Raw genomic sequence first — 21,827 nt, forward strand, 5'->3', positions numbered from 1 at the left:
ATTGCATCTACTTCTGGAAGGCCAAATAAAGTGCTTTTGCTTTCGCACTGAAACACACACCATCTCCCTGACATGGCTGCATCAACACTACTGCTCTTCCTGAAACCACGCCTTCTTTCTTTGCATGCACATTTGGGCAGCATTATGCTAATATTTCCACAATGACGTTAGAATGAGCCGTTTTAGGTAGGCGTGGCTGACTCAACTTTTATAAAGAATATCTCTTTGGATTTGAGACTTTAGTCTTTGCAACTTTACAGATCTTCTTTATGCACCAAGAGCTTGTAACACTCCAAAGAGAAAGGAAAACTTGAAATCGCATCATATGACCCCTTTAAAACTGTGTAAACATCAAGTGGAGCATGAATTTACATTGGACCAAAAACCCAGAAACAGAGAGGACTTTGCATCCTCATTTCAGACATCCACCAAACAACACTAAAAAACAGACACGGAGGTTCATGCTTTCCATACGTTTATGGTAAAATAAACATTGCCCATGAGTAAATATGCTCAGTGTGGAAAGAGGTTTTAACCGGACTGCTGAGTGAGCACAGTGGGATAATGGCCCTGGTTTTAAAGACAGCACTCTGCATGATGAGGTCTCTGTGCAAAGAAGAGCTCAAATATCTTCACTGTTTCCAGGAAAAAGCATTAATTCCATTCTGCTGAGTTTACAGCGGACCAACCACATCTAAAACCCTAAGTGTCCATGTATTCATTCAGACAGGCAATAATCAAACACTTTCGACAAGAGATCGGTCTCAGCTCTCTTTAATTTTTGTCCTCCATACAACATAAAAACTCCACACGAATCTGATTTTTTAAAAATGTGTATTGTATTGCATTTGCATGTAGTTTGAAATCCAATTCAAATCTGATTTTGAATATGATTCAATGTGAAAGGTCAGTTGGCAACTCAAATGTATTATTTAGAACTCATGTGTATGTATTGTCATACATTATCATGCAGGTGTGATGTGGTTCAATAGAATTATGGCATTAGCATTGGCTTACAGACTCACCTTATGACAAAGTCTGTGTCATTGTTGGCGATTGTGACCACAACATCAGGCACATTGTAAGGAGTGTCCAAGTGACTCTCCATGGTGGCCCTGAAGAACAAAAAGAAATTCAAATGAACATCTGATCATAACATAAGCACATGATAAGAAAACTCAGTAGAGGCCTGAAATAATTGTGAAAGCTTTCCTTTCTCCTCTGACTGAGAAACATAAAATATGATAAAAAGTTTTGTGAGCAGGAAATTGCATGTGACAGGGACTTATCTAATGTACAGGAAGCATCTCCAGCTCTTGTGGAGAAATTTTATTTCCTTTATGGTTACTAGGCCATATATCTTCTGCTGATATGCACATACGGACATACAGACAAAAAAAGCAAAAATTCTCATTTGAACACTTAGGGCCAGATTGAGCGAAACCCTCTTTTGCCATTAAAAAAGTACTTCTTTATTTACCTGCTTGCATTTGCACTTGTAGGAGTTTCTCTTTCAGACATAAAATTCATGGGAGGAGAGTATTCAAATTAATTTGAAATTAATTTGTGCATTGTCACTAAAATACCAACAGAACTTTCCACTTCCATCTGTGTTTTATGGGATTGCGATCTCACACTAATTTGCCCCGTTTTGCAAATCTGGCCCAAAAATTGTTGATTCTCATCGAGCACTTGGATTTGTTAAAAATGTGATGCTGCATTTGTTGCTTAATTCTAATCATCTGCAGCAATACTCTTCTACTGTACAGATCAGTACATCTCAGTCTATTTATTCAAAGAGTAATATTAGGTCATATTAATATATGAATATAACCTAATTAATATTCATAAGCAAAATGCAATGTTGTGAAGTCACAAACATCCAAAAATCAGTGGTTATTCTGGTGCCACTGTCCCTACCCATTTCATTACAAAATCATGCCCATACCCAAAAATCTAAAGTTCACAGTCTGTGTCTTGGGTGACTCTCAGTAGCAGGAACTGTACTGCTGTAAACCAACTGAGAACATGCCGTTTTCAAGTGACTGGCTGAACAGGAGTCTGATCCAAATGTAAAGAACAATGAGAACAAGATCAGAAACATGTCTCTCAATTTGTAAGACAAGCACAATACAGGTCTTTTGGAGGTATTTGAGCCAAGGCTTAAAAGCGGTGTTACTCATATTTATTGTAAAAGAATAATACTCTCCATACAAAAAAAAATCCCATGTTCATAGTGGTCGTACTACAATAGGCGAAGAGTGTCTAATTGTAATCATTCCATGTAAACATTTCTGTTTCACCCTTGTGCGTATGGTGTGAAAATTAAGAGTTTAGCTGTCTTATGTGGTCATGATAACTTGCACAGACAGGTTTAGTAAACAATTTAAATCACATTAGTCTCATGTTACCACACAAAGTTTAAATCATCTGGCTAAAACTGTATTCTAATTTTTATCCCAATGCAATATTTTCCCTGAAGAATGCCATTGTAAGAGTGTTAAATGTAAACATGATTTTTTTCTTTTTAAAAGCTGAGGAACAAGTCAGAATTATGTTTTGCCATAGGCGACAACCTCAGATGCTGTTGATAGAGCTAAACTGGCACTGAATCCAGAACATTCCTGTTCTTAAAATAAAAAAAAGAACAAACAACGTTGGCTGTTTGTCATTTTAGGTTTCTACCTCATTTGTAGAATAACTATAGACCTCTAGACTCCTCCACATTGATTATCATACAGGTATGGAGATTCATGTTGGTTTTCAGTGCACTGCATTATTTTGAGTGGCTCATCTGTAGATTGTTTTGGATAGTTTGCCACCATCATAGAAAACCTGTATTGTACCACTGAACTTGGAATGAACTTGGCAGGCAGCCAGTGTGGGCGACCTTATACGAACAGTGCTAAGACTGCAAATATCAGAGAGAGGGGACACTATAGTAGGACAGGGCCCATAACAGGAATTTCAGCTTTCTTATGGACACAATTTTACAGACGTCATAGGTGTGTCCTCATTATAGTAGATTTCAACTAGATTTTTAGGTTTTCTTTTAGTGGTGTCTGCACATGTAAAGCTCAATGCCACAGAGGTATAATGTTGTTAAATGGGTGAGTGCATTGATATATGGTTGCTAACATATTCTGGGTGGTTGTTAGGGCACTGTTACGTAGTTGCTTATTGGTCAAAAGGGGGCCCAGTCTCAAGTCTATGAGATACCTGCACTGATTTCATCATCCAGCAGGTAAAAAAATATCAGCAACAGTGAGCTAAATGAAGCTAAATGAAGTTCAGGACGAAGCTAAATGAAGTCAGTTGCATTCCTTATTGCTGTTCATCTCACTATAATGTCTCGCACTATATTGTGGCTCTTTTTAGCTGAAACACTTTTGGCATTTCATAACCTCAGCTGGGTCACAATGACCCATGCTTGCCATAACTGCCCCAGATTGAATGGCCAACAATCCTGTACAACCAGGAAAAGTTCCAAACTCAAATTCCATTCCAGGCTTCTTGCATAATGTGTCTGAAATGTAAACGACTTATTTTTCCTGGCGTTTTACCAAAGGCTATAGTGTTACCACAAGGTCACACTCTGCTCAACCCTCTACATTGCGAGTAAATCACTCACATATGCGACTAAATCTTACTCTGGGTGACTAAATAATGTCTAACATTAGCCATTGGCTAACAAATTCTTAGATTTTACACACCAGTATGTGTGTGAGAGGCGTTCAACACAGATTTTCACTCGATAAACACGCTGACTGAGCGCTTGAGAGTTTCGCTCTCCGTCAAGTGATCTGTACTATTTGGATGCACTCAATGGATCATGTCATGTACTCAATGGATGCGCAGTATGTAGCACGCAGCGCACCTGTATTTGACGTACCGTAAACTAGTGTGAAGGCGCACGACTCGCCGTCGCTTTACTGATAGCGCTGTGTTTCTCACACATGCAAAGAGAGAGAGCGAGAGTCTTGCATACCATGCTGAATCGACGCGCTACATGTAAACCATATTCTTTGTTGTATTTTCCTGTCAAAATAACAGAGTTCATTTAGAATTATTCAGCTTTTAAGAACAAGCAGAAGATATGCCGGTTTCTCGGCAGTGGGCGGAGCTACTGCGCGAACAGCTCTCGTTACCGTCCCTGTTTTGATTTCAGTTCAGTTCAGTTGCAAATCAGTTTGAGCGAATGCTGACAACTAGGGATGCTCCGATCCGCCTTTTTTGCCTCCGATACCGATTCCGTTTTTAACAGTTTTAAATTTCAGTTACTGTGCAGGTTAAAAAAAATTTATAGTCTTTTCTACGCCCGTGTTTTGTTCTCACAGACATCCGGTAGCAAGTAACAAAACAACATTAAACTCCGGCAAGAAGATAAAGTCCTTTTTGCAAAATCATAGACATGTATTTACAAATCAAGTATAATGGGAACACAGAATGATCTTGGAGAGAGCTTTACCGAGCTGACTGCTGTAACCGAACGTGACCAGGGTTTAAACTTTAAAGGCTGAACGAATGACTGACAGCCACAGCGGAGAAAAGAGTTTGTGTGAACTTTAATGTAAGGACTTAAATATTCATATGTAGCTCACATTAAGCTATCGTATGGCTTCAGAAGTAACACAGAATAATTCGCACAATCGAGAAAAAATAAATAAAAATCTCGGATTTGGGTCGGCCCTCTCTGACCGATACCCGATCCGAGAAAAATGGCACTATCGGAGCCAATACATTTAATAATAATTACTATTACCTATGATCAACAATATCTTAAACACCACCACCAGTCCTAAGCTCAGTTTAAGTGACAAATATGCATTCATTCATGGTTACCAAGTTTTAGTCCTAATCCCTAGTTCTATCATTAAATAGTGCTTAATTATCATAATATCATAATATAATGCTTGATTGGCTGAAGTTAAGAGATTTAGATAGCTAAGTAAACGTGTGTGTGTGTGTGTGTGTGTGTGTGTAAAATAGTATATCAGTCTGGCGAGTAAACAAAAACATTTACTAGCCAATGGCGATTATATTGCCAAGGTGTGCGTAGAGGGTTGCACTACAGTAACCCCTTCATACACTGACAGACAGGCAAAATTGCTTACACATATATTTTGGTCATAGTTCATGCAGCAACAGATATCACTGTATTATAGTGGTAATGGTTCAATAATTAACAGTCCAAATAAAGCAACTGCTTTGACAGGATTAGATACCAGGATAAGATAGTTAAGATAGCATAGTAGAACAGGATGTTGTGCTGTGTGTGTATCTTATTGACCATATGTGACAGGAATGTTACCTCATGGCGTTCTTCAGCAGCTCAGGCAGGATGTAGTCCAGAGGCAGTGGAATGAAGGGAAAGCGGGCCGCCACATGGCCATTAATGCGAACCCGTGGAGAATTCCCATACTGATGCTCACAGAGCCGTCTGAGGGGAACAGAGGGGATCAAGACATTTACATTACCATTCAAGTCTGGACAGACTTATTAATTCTTTACTATCATTCAAACAAATAACAAATGTCAGTCTTGTAAAGAAATCTGGCAGACTTTATTTCCAGATTTCACATATTTAAGCATAAGCCTTAAGATTAAAATGTTTTTAGGATCATGAGAAAATAAAATTATTTGTATTTAAATAATTGGTATTATACATAAAAATAACAAATGCAAAATTGCATACAGAGAAAATAAGTCACATGCTACTGGTTCTGCCTCACCAGGTTATGCAAGTACTGGTAAATGCCTGGATTGCTGTCTTGAGCATTTCATTTAGTTTAAAGCCAGTTTTTAAATAATCTGACACTAATGAAAACATCTCATTCAGAGCCAGCAAAATGTGGCCTCGGTCTGGTCTTTGAGGGAGCGCTTTGATCATGCCACTGTGAAGAGGAACAGGGCAGCTCTGCTGGTGCAGCATATTAATGGTCAAACTCTCATGAGATGAGCAGGAGCAGTGCAGCCTGACCTCTATTCTTACATAAGACCACAGAGAACATTTTTTAGGACTGTAACAACTAATCGATAATGAATACAGATAATTATTTCAAATAAATCCACATTAAAGCCACTTAAAACCAAAACAAACTATTACTGGGCAGAATATGCTGCAAACTGGACCAGACTTTAGGTTGAAAGTCAGCTTAGTATAGATGAGGAAAAACTGATGTTAGATCAGAATGAGAACACAGAGATACTCTGTCCATCTGTAGGATGGACGAATGAGTGACTGATTGGAAAAAGTGAAGTAAAATAAGGCCCCGTCCACACGGAGACACGTTTAGTTGTATACACATACATTTTGTATCGTATAGGCATCTCGTCCAAACGGATCCGGTTCGTGCTATGTCACGTAACAGCAACAAAAACATGAACAAACACTGAACGACTGTCTTTTTATTAACTAATACTAACACAGATTAATAAATGTATTATTCCATGTTCGTTTGTATACCGTGCGCAAGGTTTATGGCATAGTCCAAGTCTTCTTCTCCGTTTTTAGTGTATCTCTGTGGCAGAATTACAGCGCCACATACTGGTCTGGCAGGTATACTACATCGTTTTGTGTCGGTTTTGTGGTTTCGTGTGGACGCAGATATTTCTTGAGACGAGGGGAAAAAAAGATCGGATAGGGAAAGCTCTGGCTTCGTGTGGACGTAGCCTAAGAGTGATGGCGCAGGCGTAAGAGGCTTTAGCAACTGCACATTCATCAAGGGCCCAGGCCTTGTGACCTGATTCTTTTCAACAAAGAAATAAACAGGAGGAATGTCTCTAACATTTTAGCTAAAGCCTCTCAACCAGCTACCAAGGAGACAAACTGAAAGTAAATAACTAAGACAAAAGAAGAAAACATGAATAAAAAACACACTTTACTGTGTTCTGACTAAATAATGCAGTTGCTATGAAATCTGTTCAGGCAATTATTTCTCTTAAACAAAATCAAATAAAAAGAGTTGTGGTGACTTCCTCATTCAGATAATTTTGCATGAGATGATTTATGAGGCAGAATTTAAAACATGCATGACATAAACTGATAAACATCATATTTAGGAAATGTCCACGGGCAGCAATGTTTTTTTTTTGTTTTGTTTAAATTTTTTTAAATTAATGTCAATATTAATGTCAATTAATGCGAATGTCAAAATTAATATATATGTACATTTTTTTTTTTTTCCCTGCTGGCCCAGTTGCTGCCTCATGGTATCATGTGGACGCGGTAACTATATCCACCAGAAAATATATTAATAATTGATTAAACCTTAAGTTTTCTTTATAATAAAACTAATAAAACTATTTCTAAAATATTTTCCTAATTTTTCTACTTTAGAATAATAGCTTGAAATAATGTCACTATAAATTCATAACAGTAGCAAACAGCTTAAGAAATGTTTACATGTCCATCATTCACTGCAAATCATTCCTGGACTGTTGACACATTAAACTCATGTAGAAGAAGTAAATACATGTTTTGCTCCCACACAGAAAATGTTGGACAGTAGTTCAACAGTGACCTTTAACACTCATCTTGGTAAATCAAAAAATGAGAACTGGGCTTTGACCCTTTTCTTGGGCAAACAGAGCACGCACACACACACACACACAGACACACACAGACACACACACACACACACACACACACACACACAAGCTGCTGTAAATGGAGCTGACTGTGCGGATAACAGAACAAAAGGCTTTTCAATAACCTCTTAAAATAGTCCTCGAATCTTAAGCCCTCACGTATGCAAACAGACGACAGGATGCAAGGCAGATGGCTAACAGAAGGAAGTTAAAAGGATAGCATACTCACCGAGCAAAATCAACCCACTTCTCGATGATCTTTTTAGGGGACAGGCGGCGACATATAATGCCTACAAAGTCAGGCTGAAATAGTACAGAGAAAAAAAAAATCATATGGTAAGCATCTGTACTAGCGCTGGGTAATATGACTGTAATAGCCATGCTACATCAGAAACATACCAACTGGTAGAGATATTGGTTATATTTCTGATTTTATTAAAATTGCTTACAACTTAAACTTCATAATGTATTTATATTGCATCGCTGTTTTGATTCTTTAATAGTTCAGCTTGGTCATTTTTACATGAGCTGTTCAGTTTGAGGTGAAAATTAATCAACAGAAGATTGCATTTTTCAGTTTGTACTAGTGTGATTCCTGATAAACATTTTTATAATCTAATAATAAATAATAAACATCAATACTACCACAAAGCAAATACACAATTCATACTCTTTTTATTTCAGTAATTTAGTCTTAGTAAATCAACCTGCTGCTTGTAGCTGTACAATAGTTGGCATGATTAAATTATAGGAACCTTCCTGTTCTGAACCATTACAGCTCTCAAGCGAATCCACAAGTGAGCAAAAATATTGTTCGTTGCAGCAGGTCTCTGTAATTTGACAGCAGATGTGGTTGTATATTTAGTCTATGCATGTGCATCATGTGAAAATATTGGTGGTCCACTTGGCTGCCTGTATGAGACATTTTCGTCACTGGGCAAATGACTGAAGACTACATTACTTTTATTGCTGTGAAGCCCATGTGCTTATGGGTATTTTAAAGAGGAACTGGAGAGTTTCCTAATATGGATTCATATATTGTTCATAGCACATTTGAATTTGTCTAATGCAAACAATTTTAAGAACCATCGCTAATTATTGGAAATATCCATAATAGAGTAAGAAACGACGGTGGTGCTAAAATATTAAGCAAGAGACGTACATTATCCTCATGCAGGGCAATGTGGTGTGTGGCCAGCATGCGGATGCCCAGACGAGACGTCAACGTTGTGTCCAAGAAATTACGAACCAGAGTCTCATCCTGAACAAACAGAATGTAAAATAAATAAACAACTAGGTCAGATCCACTGATTATGACCAAAGTGAAAGTATAACATGGACCATGCAGAAAGAGGCTACGGTAATATTATTCTGCTGACGGCGAACAAAACACTAGGGGTTTTTGAAATCTTACCATTATGTGTTTACGACATTCCCTGAATCCTTCAGCTAACATGGTGACAACATCTTTGTGATCATCAAGAAGCTGTTTTACAAGTTTGCTATAGTGAGCCTCAGTCTCCTGGTCTGTAATCTGAAGATAAAAACAATGATGGAAAGGTTAGCAAAATAATATTAAATGCGAATCTTTTATATGTAATAGACCATTTACAGTCATAGTTAAAATCAAAACTAAAGCCTGGTGGGGTAATCATGTCTTAACTGTTATTTCCCCTTATTATTCTTACTAAACAAATAAATGGATCCACTTACACTAGCAGAAAATGGTTGGATACACTTAAATGAATTTGTTTCTTGTGATCTTTGCAATCTTTTGATCTAAATGTTGCACTTAAACACTTGACAAATTTGTGACTACAAAAAAAAAGTTTCTGAAATGGATGGCCAGGAAAATACATTTCAGACAGTAGAGATGAATCTCCTTCAATATACCATTTACAAAGCATTCAAAAATGCAGCATCGCCATCGTAGGAATAAGTTAAATTTTAAAATAAATGAAATAGAACACAGTTACCTTAAATGTCTTGGTGAGCATAGGAGACAACTTTCAAAAACATTTTTACAAAATATTACACTTTTGTAGTGTACATCTGTGTTCTTTCATAGCTTGGATGACTTTACCGTTACTCTTAATTGTGGGACAAAACAGAATGAGAATGTGTGGGCCAAAATTTGGACTCATAATGTACAAGCCACGGCAATAACTATGGCAATCCCTTCAGTTGCCTCATATTTCCAGTTAGCGGATATTGTGCAACAGAGGGATTTTTCATTTGTACTCACATTTGACATATTCATGAGCCAGCATTTTACATAGTCAGTCAGTTTGTCAGTCAACAAAGACTTAGGTTTCACTGGTGAGAGGTGATACCTCCACTCCATCTTCTACAGCGGCTGAATCAGTACACTAAACTCACAGGCCTCTCAGGTTACAGAATTAATTATGGAAATCTGAAAGCTGGTCAACAGTTGACTAGGCCGTGTATGAATTCATATGTACAGGTTTGGTCAACTTGCACTTACAGCCTGGAAATCGCTCAGCATGTGGTAGGCCCTGATATAAAGTTCGTGCTGTGGAGAGAGAGAGAGAGAGAGAGAGAGAGAGAGAGAGAGAGAGAGAGAGGGGGAGAGAAAGAGAGGGGGAGAGAATGAGAATGAATGAGTGCAATACATGGGTAACAAATGTGCTGTGGCGCAGCTCCTGGAGCTTGTGTTCCCAGCCTTCCCTGAAAACCATTCCTGGCCCCTCACCAACCCTCCATAAACGCACGGCTTACATTCTTCAATGGATTCGAGGAACAAATTAAAAAGATTGGGAAACACATAAACGTGCTGAATGTTTTGAATGATCTTAATTTTTACTTGCAACAGTTCAAAGGTTGTGATGATATATATACTGCACAAAAATAGTTTTTCAATATTTCTTTCTTGTTTTCCATTAAAGCTATCTGATCAAATCTGATAACTCAAAAGACATACACTACCGTTCAGGAGTTTTATGTTTATTTTTGAAAGAAAAAACTTATGCTCACCACAGCCTAATTTATTTGATCAAAAATACAGTAAGAATAACGTAATGTATTAAAATGTAAATAAAAAAATCTTCATTTTCACATAATCCTTCATAAAACATTCTAATATGCTGATTTGGTGCTCACAAAACATTTGATTTTTAAAAGTGTGGAAACCTTGATACATTTTGATTTGAAATCATTTGTAACATTATAAATATTTTTACTGTTTCTTTTGGTTAATTTTATGTATACTTGCTGAATAAGGGTATTACTGACCCCAAACATCTGAATGGTAGAGTAGGTTAAGAAGACATTTGACTTAAAGATGTTAAGATACATTTTCCAAAAAAAAAAAAAAAAAAGATTAATAAACTGATTTTTGCAGTGCAGTATTTAGTTTTAAGACTGCAGACTCAATTGCTCTGAATACCTCTGAACTCAACTGGTGAGTTCTTCTTCCTCAAAGAAAACAAAACAAGCTATAGACGAGACTCTCTTCTGAGGCAGATGTGGGTAAAAGTTCACAGGAGGAGGAGGACTCACTAAAGGAAGTAAACAAGCAGGAGAAAGGGGAGGGAACCGGTTTTCTCTCTGCTTATTACTTGGTGATTGTCTGTTTGCTTTGTCTGCTAGTGGACCATGAAAGTGAGAATTGCTTGTGATGGTTATTGTTATTTATGTTTTTGTGTTGTAGTGATGAACAGCTCAATGAGTCCAGGACATCGTGACATACAATGTGGTCCAAAAGACCTTTAATTTACACCTGGAAATATTCTCAAATCATGCTGATGAACATGATCATCAGCTTTTACACAAATATGTGAAGTTCATGCAGCTCAAGTAAAAAAAAAAGCATTTTCACTTGCGGTATCTGATTTTTGGACCCCAATTTTTGAAGTAATACAAATAAAGCAAGATCTTATTTGGAGTTTTCACTATAAACAGCAGGAGTACAACAGCTTGTTCAACAAGCCAAGTTTTCAGTCAACATGAAGTACAGCACCAAAGAAATAACAAAACAGTTAAGCATGGTAACATGAATTAAAATGGACATGGTTTCAGAAAAATGATCATATACCAGTCAACCTCAAATCATTTTCTTAAGAGTGCAAAAGACTGTTAAAAAATGTGGGTTTTTTATTTTTATTGAAAGAAGTAGGCTGCATTTATTAGACCAAACATACAGTAAAAAAAACAGTAATTATTGTGAAATATTATTACAATTTAAAATAACTGTTTTTATTTACTATACTTTAAAATGTAATTTTTGTGATGACAAAGCTGAATATTCAGCATTGTCCTCAGTGTCACATGATCCTTTATCAATCTAATCAATCTAAAATGCAGATTTGGTGCTCAAGAAACAACAGTATTAATTATTCTTATTATTAATCACAGTTGAAAATAGTTGTGCTGCTTAATATTTCTGTGGAAAGTGAACTTTCTATTGATTGAAGAATCCTGTTTTTGTTTTTTAGGATTCTTTGATTAATAGAAAGTTCAAAAGAACAGCATTTATGTGAAATATAAATATTTTGTAACACTATTTGGGTGCTTTCACACCTGTAGATCGATTGCTTTGTTCCGAAACAGGGATTCAAATTATTACAATGTTGCTTTTTATTCTTGGTGTGGTTCGCTTTCACACGGCAAAGTTTCTAAATGGACCAAATTTGTTAATACATGTCACGCGCGAGTAAACTGTTCCCTCATTGGTCAAAGTTCCATGGTTTATTTTCCGGGATTCCACTTAGCTGTCACAGCTGTCATCCGTCAGGATGGAACGACAACAGCTTTTTTTTGCAGCTGTCCTTATATTAATTTATCATTTTGAGCAGAAGTCCAGGATTCATCGGGAAAACATTTTTAAAATGCACCTACTACAAAGAAGAGCAATAAGATGGCATTTTAAAATGAAAAAGTGCGCTTTTTTATTTTGAATGGCGAAGACGTGCTCACCCACAGACATTCACAGGTTTATTTTGAAGTATTAGCAAAACAACAAAGCTAATGCTTTTCACGGAACTTATGTAATTACCCATTATACATTGTGATATAGCCTGGTTCGTTGGTTCGTTAGATCGGATTGTTTTCTCACTACAGCCGAACCGCTCCAGAGTTCGTTTTCAATTGAGCCGAGACCACCTCGTTCAGGCGATCTCGGACCGACTGTTTTGGCACGGATCCAGGCGCGATTGCCGTGTTCACATATGCCCAAACGAACCGAGCTAAGGGGGGAAACGCGCCAGGTTCCGAAACAACGGGCCAGGTGTGAAAGCACCCTGTAAATGTTTTACTATCATTTTTGATCAATTTGATGCATTCTTGCTGAATAAACATTTTAATTTCCTAAAAAAATAAATGAATGAATTATGAAGTACTGACACCAAACTTGAACAGTAGTCTACTTTTATGAACTAAGAATAGAGAAGGTAAGTTGATTTTTTCTGCACTAAATAAAACCCATGCATGTATTGATAAAGCACTTTTTTCTGTCCACCAAAATCAATACCAGGACTCAAGCTAAGTCCCGTTCAGCAAGACGCCACTGCAGAACGCTAGGTGTCTGATAACACTGGCATTGAATCAAACATGGTCGATTCAGTTCTCGGTCTGAACACTATGCCAAACTGATCCGGCCCCAGATCCTCATCACCTAATATCCCCTCTCAGAGTATCAAGGGTGGAGCTTCTCCAGCAAACTAACTTGTACGGGAGACGATAACACTACTCGTCACAACAATGTATGATAACAGAGAAATCCTGCAGAGGTGTAGGGGAACTCACCACTTGGAGAATGGTTGGGTTGCAGCCGATAATGAAGGGCAGGCTGCGAAAACCCTTAATGCGATGGGCGATACGTACAGGCAGCTCTTTGTGTAGATATCTGGCACTGATCTGCATTGAATCAAATCACACACAGCTTCATTAGAACTCAGTATATTAACTCATAATAAACAGATGAAACATTTCTGGCATAGCGTAAATCAACATAAAGGTGCAATACAGACAAAGCACAGTTTGTGTGCTGACAAATGGCTGAAACAACTACTTTTTAGAAGCCCGGAACCAACGTGGGTTGGGATAAATGCAGAACAGAGGACAGGAGTGTGTAATTACCAGGATATGTTGTCCATCAGGAGACTTCCCTGCATACAGCATAGTGGCTGGTGTCAGTCTGACAGAAGGCTGTGAAGAGAACATCGCTGTTAAAAATAGAATATACTTGAATTCTAACTGTGTTTGATTTGATGTTGTATGTGCTGAGAGACCTTTATGAATAACTAGATGTCGGTCTTAGTAAATTCACTCACTTGAATTGTCTATGAATCAAGGTTTCAGCCTGTTTTGGAAAAGTTCAAAAAGTCCATTCCATTTTGTTTTATAACATACGACTACATCTATATCCTATAAATGTGATTATCCATGGAGTGATTCATGGGTAAAGTTACACTTATTAATAGGCCTATGCATAAGTGAATGGAGTGCATGTCAGTTGAGCAGCAAAGGACAAATCTATATTTAATATTTTCAATTCACAACGTTAACAATGCAAAACGCCATTGGTTCTTGTGTGTTTTAATCACATGGAAGAATTAATGAGACTTCAATGAATAACTGCTTAAATTTCCTTCCTTTTCTCACATAAAACTATGATATGGCTTCAGAAGACTTGGAATACAATGCATGAGCCATATGGACCTGTTGTACACTATCTGCTACATGCCTTTTGACCTCTAACTATTTGTTCATACTTTTTAGTAAAGAAAAAGCCTTTTAGTACAATTCTAAAAATGTCCACAATTAAAACTACAGAGCTTTGATCATAAAACTAAGCATTTAAATAGCATCTTGCAATGCCATATCATTTGGAGATATAGAGTGACAACCAATGCATTTTATGCAAGTAGTTTGCTACACTGTTATAAAAATATCTGAATTACAAATGATCAGAATTTCATCTTTATAACACCTGCACCAATTTGCATGTTTTTGCTCTGTTTGGAGAATAAAATTTAGCCTCATATTCTCACACTATATGCGTCATTAAAGCCTGATGTATGAAATATGATACAAAACATGAAACCTCATAAACATAAAACTAATACAAAGTTTTGTTTTAGATTTTTTGTTAAGTATTGTCTAAAAACCCAATAAACAATTTAATAGAAAAAAAAAAAAGATTTGTATGACTACTATTTCATGTCAGGATTTACAGGGTTGATGTTTCATGAGGGTGAGTAAATGACAGAATCTCCATTGCTAAGTAAACCACTCCTTTTAATTGATTAAATTATGGAAATGTTCATAATGAACCGATAATTAAAAAAGGAGCAGTGGCAAAGCGGTAATCACATTGGGTTTTGTTGAGTCACTAACACAGTCCCAGTGAGATGCTCAAAGTAGGACAGGTTACATAAGGATACCGTGTACACCAGCATGACTTAACATGCCACGATGGACATTTAGATGCACGTTTAACAGAAAACCAAGAGTTTGAAATAATAAAATACATTTGTCGAATGGTTATGGCATTTATGAAGTCCTGCTGCCCTTGGTGTGACCCATGACCCATGACTCGTGGCTTTTTAACTGCTGACACCTAATACTAGACGTTTATCTACCTTGATGTAAGATACAGCAATCCACACAGCTTAAGCATTCACTATAAAATAATAATAATAATAAAAATTAGTAATGATACTATTAAGAATAATTTCGCTTAAAAGACAACAAAGTAACTTTCCAGTTAGTGTGCACCGATGTCATACATCCACTAGCTGGTGACTCAGAAAATGAAGTTTGATACTTTATAAAATGCTATGACATTCATTTTGAAAAGTTAAATTATTTTGGGGGCCACTGTATTCGGTTTTTATGGTTACTGGGTTTTAGGTTTTGTGATGGAGGGTTTTGTCATAGAGATTATTAGCAGCTGAAGAGCTAAATGGCATTTCACCGGATGACTACAACAATCTTATAAGTGGCAGTAAATATTAACTTACCCTTTGGACCAATGAGATGAAACATTTGAGACTAGTTAACGCAAACTAGAACTAGAAGTGTAGTTAAGGCTCGTGGTCAGTGTCATGACAACACGAGTAACCCACAAAAGTGGGATCACTAGGCCATCCAAATCATGGATGGAGACCACAGCATATCGACCTCCGTGGAAACGTATCAGGAAATGGTGACTGACCTTCTCGGCAGATGCGTCGATGGCAGACTGGTTGTAAAAAGACGTAACGGTTTTGGACCGCTCGCGAGCCAGCTCAGTGTAACTGGACATGGACGATGTGGACCGAAACCTTTTGTCGATGCCATGTAATGTTACTCTGGTCGAGTGCGGAGCGGCTGCTTTGGCTGATGTGGAGAGAAAGAGCCTGGTCACGCTGATCCTGGAGGCTCCGCTGCCCAGCAGCTCCACGGCCTGGACTGTCACACGGCCGCGCATTTTACACTTTGATAACGCAAAAAGAAAAAAAAGTCAATCCCTTGTTTTTAGATTAAAAATCCGTCTACCTCGCCATCCAATACAGCGAGTTAACTCGTGCACGAAGGCACCACCGCATCGCTAGATGTGAACTCGTTTCTTCTGGTGTTTATCTTAAGACCCTTGCGATCAGCCAATCAGCGGTCAGAGGAGGCGGGGCTTTTGGGTCATCTCGACCTCAGCAGCACCGGAAAGCCAATGAGTCACGTCGCAGCAAGGACAAAGACCCACAGTCACAGCACAGCCGGCACTGGGGACGGGGTGTACTTCCTTTGACTGACACTACGTACATGCAAAGATTGTGTTATAAAATGTACTGTGTTAAAGAGAAAGGTTAGGCTATTTTATATATTATGCTCTGTATGTTCATGTAGATATAAATTCAAGTTTCTGTTCAAATGATCGACACCCATTACCAAGAAGGGGGCCAAATGTAAAACGTTTTACATAAAGCGATAGTTAAATAAAATAAAATAATTTTCTTCTTTTACTCAATCAGGTTGTTCTAAACCGTGCATCTCTTCAATTGAATGCTAATGAAACATCTCAGTCACCATTTGCTTTTGTTGTATAGAAAAATATGCAATGAAAGTGAATGGTGACTGAGGCGGTCAGTTCCTGTCATTCTGTTTAACATCTCTATTTGTTTTACACTAAAGAATGTAAGGCATACAGGCTTGTACACACACATGATGGTGGGTAATTTTGGAGGGAGAATGATCCCAACTGTCCATAAGGGGAAATGAGAACGATGTAAGAAAAACCAATACTAGCCTAATTAAAATTAAAAGAAGGCATCTAAATCATATGACTATAGAAACAGCACTTCTAAAGAATGTAGTCCAGTGACACAATTTGCCCCACATAATGTCAAGGGCTAAGTTGAATCATTAGGGTATAAGTGAACTAAAAATACAATCTCATTCCAAAGTCTAATTTTGCTGTACTTGTTCTCAGTTCCATTTACTTGCATTATATGAACTCACAGAGAGCATTTAATCATTTAATACTCAGATATTTAAACACAGTGAAGAAAAATCAACATTTTGTAATAGTATTTGTACTTTCGATGAAATACGATCAAATACGATCACGACTGGTCACAGGAGACTCATGAGATGTTTGTTAATACCAAGAGAATCCAGAAAGACTGCAGTTATGAATTTCTTTGGATTTTATTTTATTTACTGATTCCTTAGATTCAAATTAGTTGGAATTCTGCATTTTGTTTTAATTCATACTCTAAAATTGAATTAGAATTCAAAAGACATTCTTAATTCAATTGTGAATGGGCACACAACTCTGCTGGGCTGAGTTTTATCAGGTTATAGAAAGAAAATAACCATAATACAATGTAGCACACTTGAACAAAATGAACTTGTCATTAATGCAAAAGCTGGATGAACTAGGCTTTTCATTTCACAGCTCAGAATGTGTAACAAAAGCTTATGAAAATGCACAATTAAAATAACAAAGACATTGATTAAACTCAAAATGTATTTATTTGCACTATTCCTTGACAAAAAAGAATGATCTTGTTCTGATGTGCAAAGATGATGCAAAAAAATAAAAAATACAGATAAATGAGACGCAGAAAAAAGCACAAAAATATGAAGAGATGAAGCGAATATGCAAATATTGAGGCAAAGGGGATGCAAGAAAATTCAAAGATGGGAGAAAGAAGGGAGAACTATCTCGCTCCCATGTGAGCCAAATATACGCAATATAATCCAAAATAACAAAAAGCACAAGAACGAGACGATGGTTCGTTGATTCCTTCTGGCTCTGCTCTTGCTCGGGTCTCTCAGCTCTGCCTTGGTCTGTCGTCTCCATGGTTCCAACATGGAGTTAGGGGCTTTTGGCTCTACCTGGATGCGAACGCGCAAGTATAAAGCACCAATGACACAAATATAAGAGGGAGAACTATTTGAGTCAAATATGCCAAAGTAAGAAAATGCACATGAACTGAGACAATAGCATGTTGATCTCTCTGTCTCTGCTGGGGTCCCTCGTCTCTACTGTTCCACCTTGGTTTGTCGTCCCTTTGGCTCCAATATGGACTTCTGGGCCTTTGGCTGCATCTGGACATGAGAGGGAGAACAATCTCGTGCCGATGTGAGCAAAAGATGACGCAAGAAAATTCAAAATACGACTCAAACTTGAGAGGGAGAATAATTATGCACCAATGTGAGCAAAAAATGATGCAAAAAAATCAATTCAAAATAGGAAAATGCAGATGAACGAGATGAAGACAAGAAATGGAACATGTAGCAAACATGCAAGATTGAAGCACAGATTGACTCAAGATAAATGATGGATTGTCGATCCCTCTGGCTTTGCTGGGGTCCCTCGTCTCTACAGCTCCGCCTTGGTCTGTCGTCCCCTTGGCTCCAACACGGACTTCTGGGCCTTTGGCTGCGTCTGGACTCTCCAACACTTTGGCTCCACTGGGGTCCTCCAAAATATGAGATGACGTGAACACGCAAGTATAAAGCACTGATAACTCAAACATGAGAGGGAGAATTATCTCGCTCTGATGTGAGCCAAAGCTGATGCAAGAAAATTCAAAATAACAAAATGCACGAGACGCTAAAGAGCAGGAAAATATTAGATGACGCGAATACGCAATTATAAGATTCAAATATGATTGGGAAAAATATCTCACCCTGATCAGTAAGCCAAAGATGCTTCCTATCAAAATAGGAAAATGCACATGAAGAAGATGCTGAAAAGTAGTATGAACGCAAGTATGAACATGAGTCATCTGATATGAGCCAAAGATGATGTGAGAAAATTCAAAATAAAAAACTGCTTGAACGAGATGCTGATGAGATGCTGAATATTAGGAGATGACACGATTCGCGAATACGCAAGACTCAAACATGAGAAGGAGAAATATCTCAACCTGATGTGAGCCAAAAATTATGCTTGCTTGATTATGCTTGATTATCTTTTCAACCAAGCCAAACGTTCACATTTGTGTCACAGATATGATATAACATTCAACATAACATGTAATCACATCAGCAGCTTTACAGTGCCTTCATACCCCTGTGAGCAAGCCAAAGGCGACAGTGGCAAGGAAAAACGTCCTTTGGTACAACAAGTAGTACACATAGAAAGAAACCTTGAGAGGAACCAAGACTCAACAGGGGGGCCCATCCTCCTCTGGCCGGCACATTTAAAAATGTAAAATAAAATTATGAAATGCCAATATGCAAGTATAAGGCAATGATGACTCAAACATGAGAGGGAGAACTATCTCGCTCCTATGTGAGTCAAATATACACACAAAATAATCCAAAATAAGAAAATGCACATGAGAGACGATGGTTCGTGGATCCCTCAGCGCTGCTGGGGTTCCTCGTCTCTATGGCTCCGCCATGGTCTGTCGTCCCCTTGGCTCCAACATGGACTTCTAGGCCTTTGGCTGCGTCTGGTCCCTCCAACACTTTGGCTCCACTGGTGTCCTCCAAAACATGAGGAGATGACGCGAACATGCACTGATAACTCAAACATTAAAGGGAGAACAATATCGTGCCGATGTGAGCAATAGATGACACAAGAAAAATAGGAATATGCACATGAACGAGACAATGAAGACAAGAAATGCAAGGAGATGTAGCGAACACGCAAGCATGAAGCACAGATGACTTAAATATAAATGATGGCTTGTCGATCCCTCTGGCTCTGCTGGCGTTATTCGTCTCTACGGCTCCGCCTTGGTCTGTCGTCCCCTTGGCTCCAACATGGACTTCTGAGCCTTTGGCTGCGTCTGGACCCTCCAACACTTTGGCTCCACTGGGGTCATCCATAGTATGAAGAGATCACATGAACGCACATTTATAAAACACTAACTCACACGGAGAACAATCTTTTTGCCAAAAAATGCTTGATTATGCTTGATTATCTTTTCAACGAAGCCAAATGTTCACATTTGTGTCACAGATATGATATAACATGCAGCAAAACATGTAATCACACATCAGCACCTTTACAGTGCCTTCATACCCCCATGAGCAAGCCAAAGGCGACAGTGGCAAGGAAAAACATCCTTTGGTACAACAAGTAGAACACATAGAAAGAAACCTTGTCAACAAGGTCAAAAGAAACAGGTGTCAATACCAGGACTTACCTGTACTCCCAAAAGTAGTTACCCAGGCAGGACTGTCCCTATGGGTCGTTTCACTATCGCTTCATACAACCAATGTGATAGTTCTGTGCACAGGTGATCCTTGGAAATGACTGAATCATACTTTTCAGTGTATGAATGGTTCTCCAACAATGACTCTGAAAATCCTACAGATGGTCGTTCGGTCAGGGATACTTGTGCTGAGAACAGCCACACATTGAACATATTACATCAGCCAAGTAAAGTCTGTGAAATGTATTCTAAAAAATACATTAAACGACGTTTTTAAAGGTAGCTTCTTACACTAACACTTTTGATTTTTCTTAAAAAGACTTATAAATTATTTTTGTGGCTTATATCCAGAGGTTTGTCAAAAGTAAAAAGGTTCTGAACAATTTTTCTTTTGGTCAGACCTCTGATATCGCCTACATTAATGCAGGAAAACAAATACAACCTGAGAAGTTTAGCTTAGCCACTATCACCCGACAACTGTGATACTCAACAAGATTAACATGTTAATTGTTTTTTTTACCCATTTGCTTGTAGCAGCAGCGTGACCACTCCAAATAAAAACAGTAATATTTCCAATATGCAAACGAACCATAAACGAGATATAACATTTTTAGATGAACTATTTTCATACTTTTACACTGACAGGTGAACCGTACGGCAGCGGTCAACAAATACTCATAGCGCATGCACTATGACGTCACAAAGCGGGAGCCGCATTTAGAATGCATAATCCGAACCCGATTTGCATAAATAATAATAATAATAAAAAACAGTGCACATTTAAAAAATAAACCCATCTTCCTTGTTTGTAAGTTAAATTTATGTTACAATAACTTCGTAACTTTTTATCATGTAGCTGACAATGTTAATATAATTATGCAAATACCAGAGCATTCATTCCAAAGAGACAAACCTTACTAATAAAATTAAGTGAATATAACTTATTTTGAATAAAGGACATATACTATGTTAATACCAAGGTATTTTGGAAGTATACTATGGCAATACCATGTTTTTACAATCATAGTGGTACATGGTATCATTTGGAGTATGGGTTAAATTAACCCTCTCTAGTATTGTTCATTTGCGTTTACACTTGTGTTGAAATTTAACTTTTTTATTTTCAGTAAAATCAATGTAAAATATTTTTGTTCAATAATATTTTTTTCTTTGTTTCTTTTGTATTTTGAGAGAATTTCATGATGTATTTATACAATAATTATGATAATTTTTCCCCATTGAAAAGAATAAATTTTTTCTAATATTTTTTACATTACTTTTCAACTATGGCAGTATTTCGTGTTAAAATTGAGACAATGCCTTTAAAATCCAATTTTTGAAGGCAGATTATCTGGTGGGAGTTAAAAAAGAAAAACATCTGCAATTCCATGGTTTAGCCACTAGATTCCAATAGAGCTCTATATAAAAAGGCTTTTAGACATAAATACTTATTTTTGTTAAGTTGAATTTTGGATATATATTTAGACATTCTCAAAGACAAGTTTTTGTAAAGGATTAGAATTGTTTTGTTTGAAATGTTGGTGTGAAATGTTAGTTTTTGCATTAATTTTAATACAGTCAAACCTGAACACAGAGAAAGACATTTTGTTACACATAACATCA

The 21,827-nt window shown here is 37.5% G+C and overlaps 1 protein-coding gene across 1 annotated transcript in view; it reads right to left on the reverse strand.

Moving 5' to 3' along the window:
- LOC107681895 (3-methyl-2-oxobutanoate dehydrogenase [lipoamide] kinase, mitochondrial-like) overlaps positions 1-16,317 on the reverse strand; it is a 26,187-nt gene extending 9,870 nt beyond the window's left edge. The window contains exons 1-9 of the mRNA XM_016478266.1: positions 15,767-16,317; positions 13,687-13,755; positions 13,354-13,464; positions 10,076-10,123; positions 9,005-9,124; positions 8,753-8,851; positions 7,820-7,893; positions 5,312-5,440; positions 1,026-1,115 (exon numbers count right to left, since the gene is read on the reverse strand). Coding sequence (XP_016333752.1) covers positions 1,026-1,115; positions 5,312-5,440; positions 7,820-7,893; positions 8,753-8,851; positions 9,005-9,124; positions 10,076-10,123; positions 13,354-13,464; positions 13,687-13,755; positions 15,767-16,021 — 995 coding nt within the window. The 5' untranslated portion in view covers positions 16,022-16,317. The remainder of the gene's footprint in view (positions 1-1,025; positions 1,116-5,311; positions 5,441-7,819; positions 7,894-8,752; positions 8,852-9,004; positions 9,125-10,075; positions 10,124-13,353; positions 13,465-13,686; positions 13,756-15,766) is intronic.
- Between the last annotated feature and the right edge of the window lie 5,510 nt (positions 16,318-21,827).

Source organism: Sinocyclocheilus anshuiensis, unplaced genomic scaffold (assembly GCF_001515605.1).
Source record: "Sinocyclocheilus anshuiensis isolate Anshui unplaced genomic scaffold, SAMN03320099.WGS_v1.1 scaffold2571, whole genome shotgun sequence".
NCBI lineage: Eukaryota > Metazoa > Chordata > Actinopteri > Cypriniformes > Cyprinidae > Sinocyclocheilus > Sinocyclocheilus anshuiensis.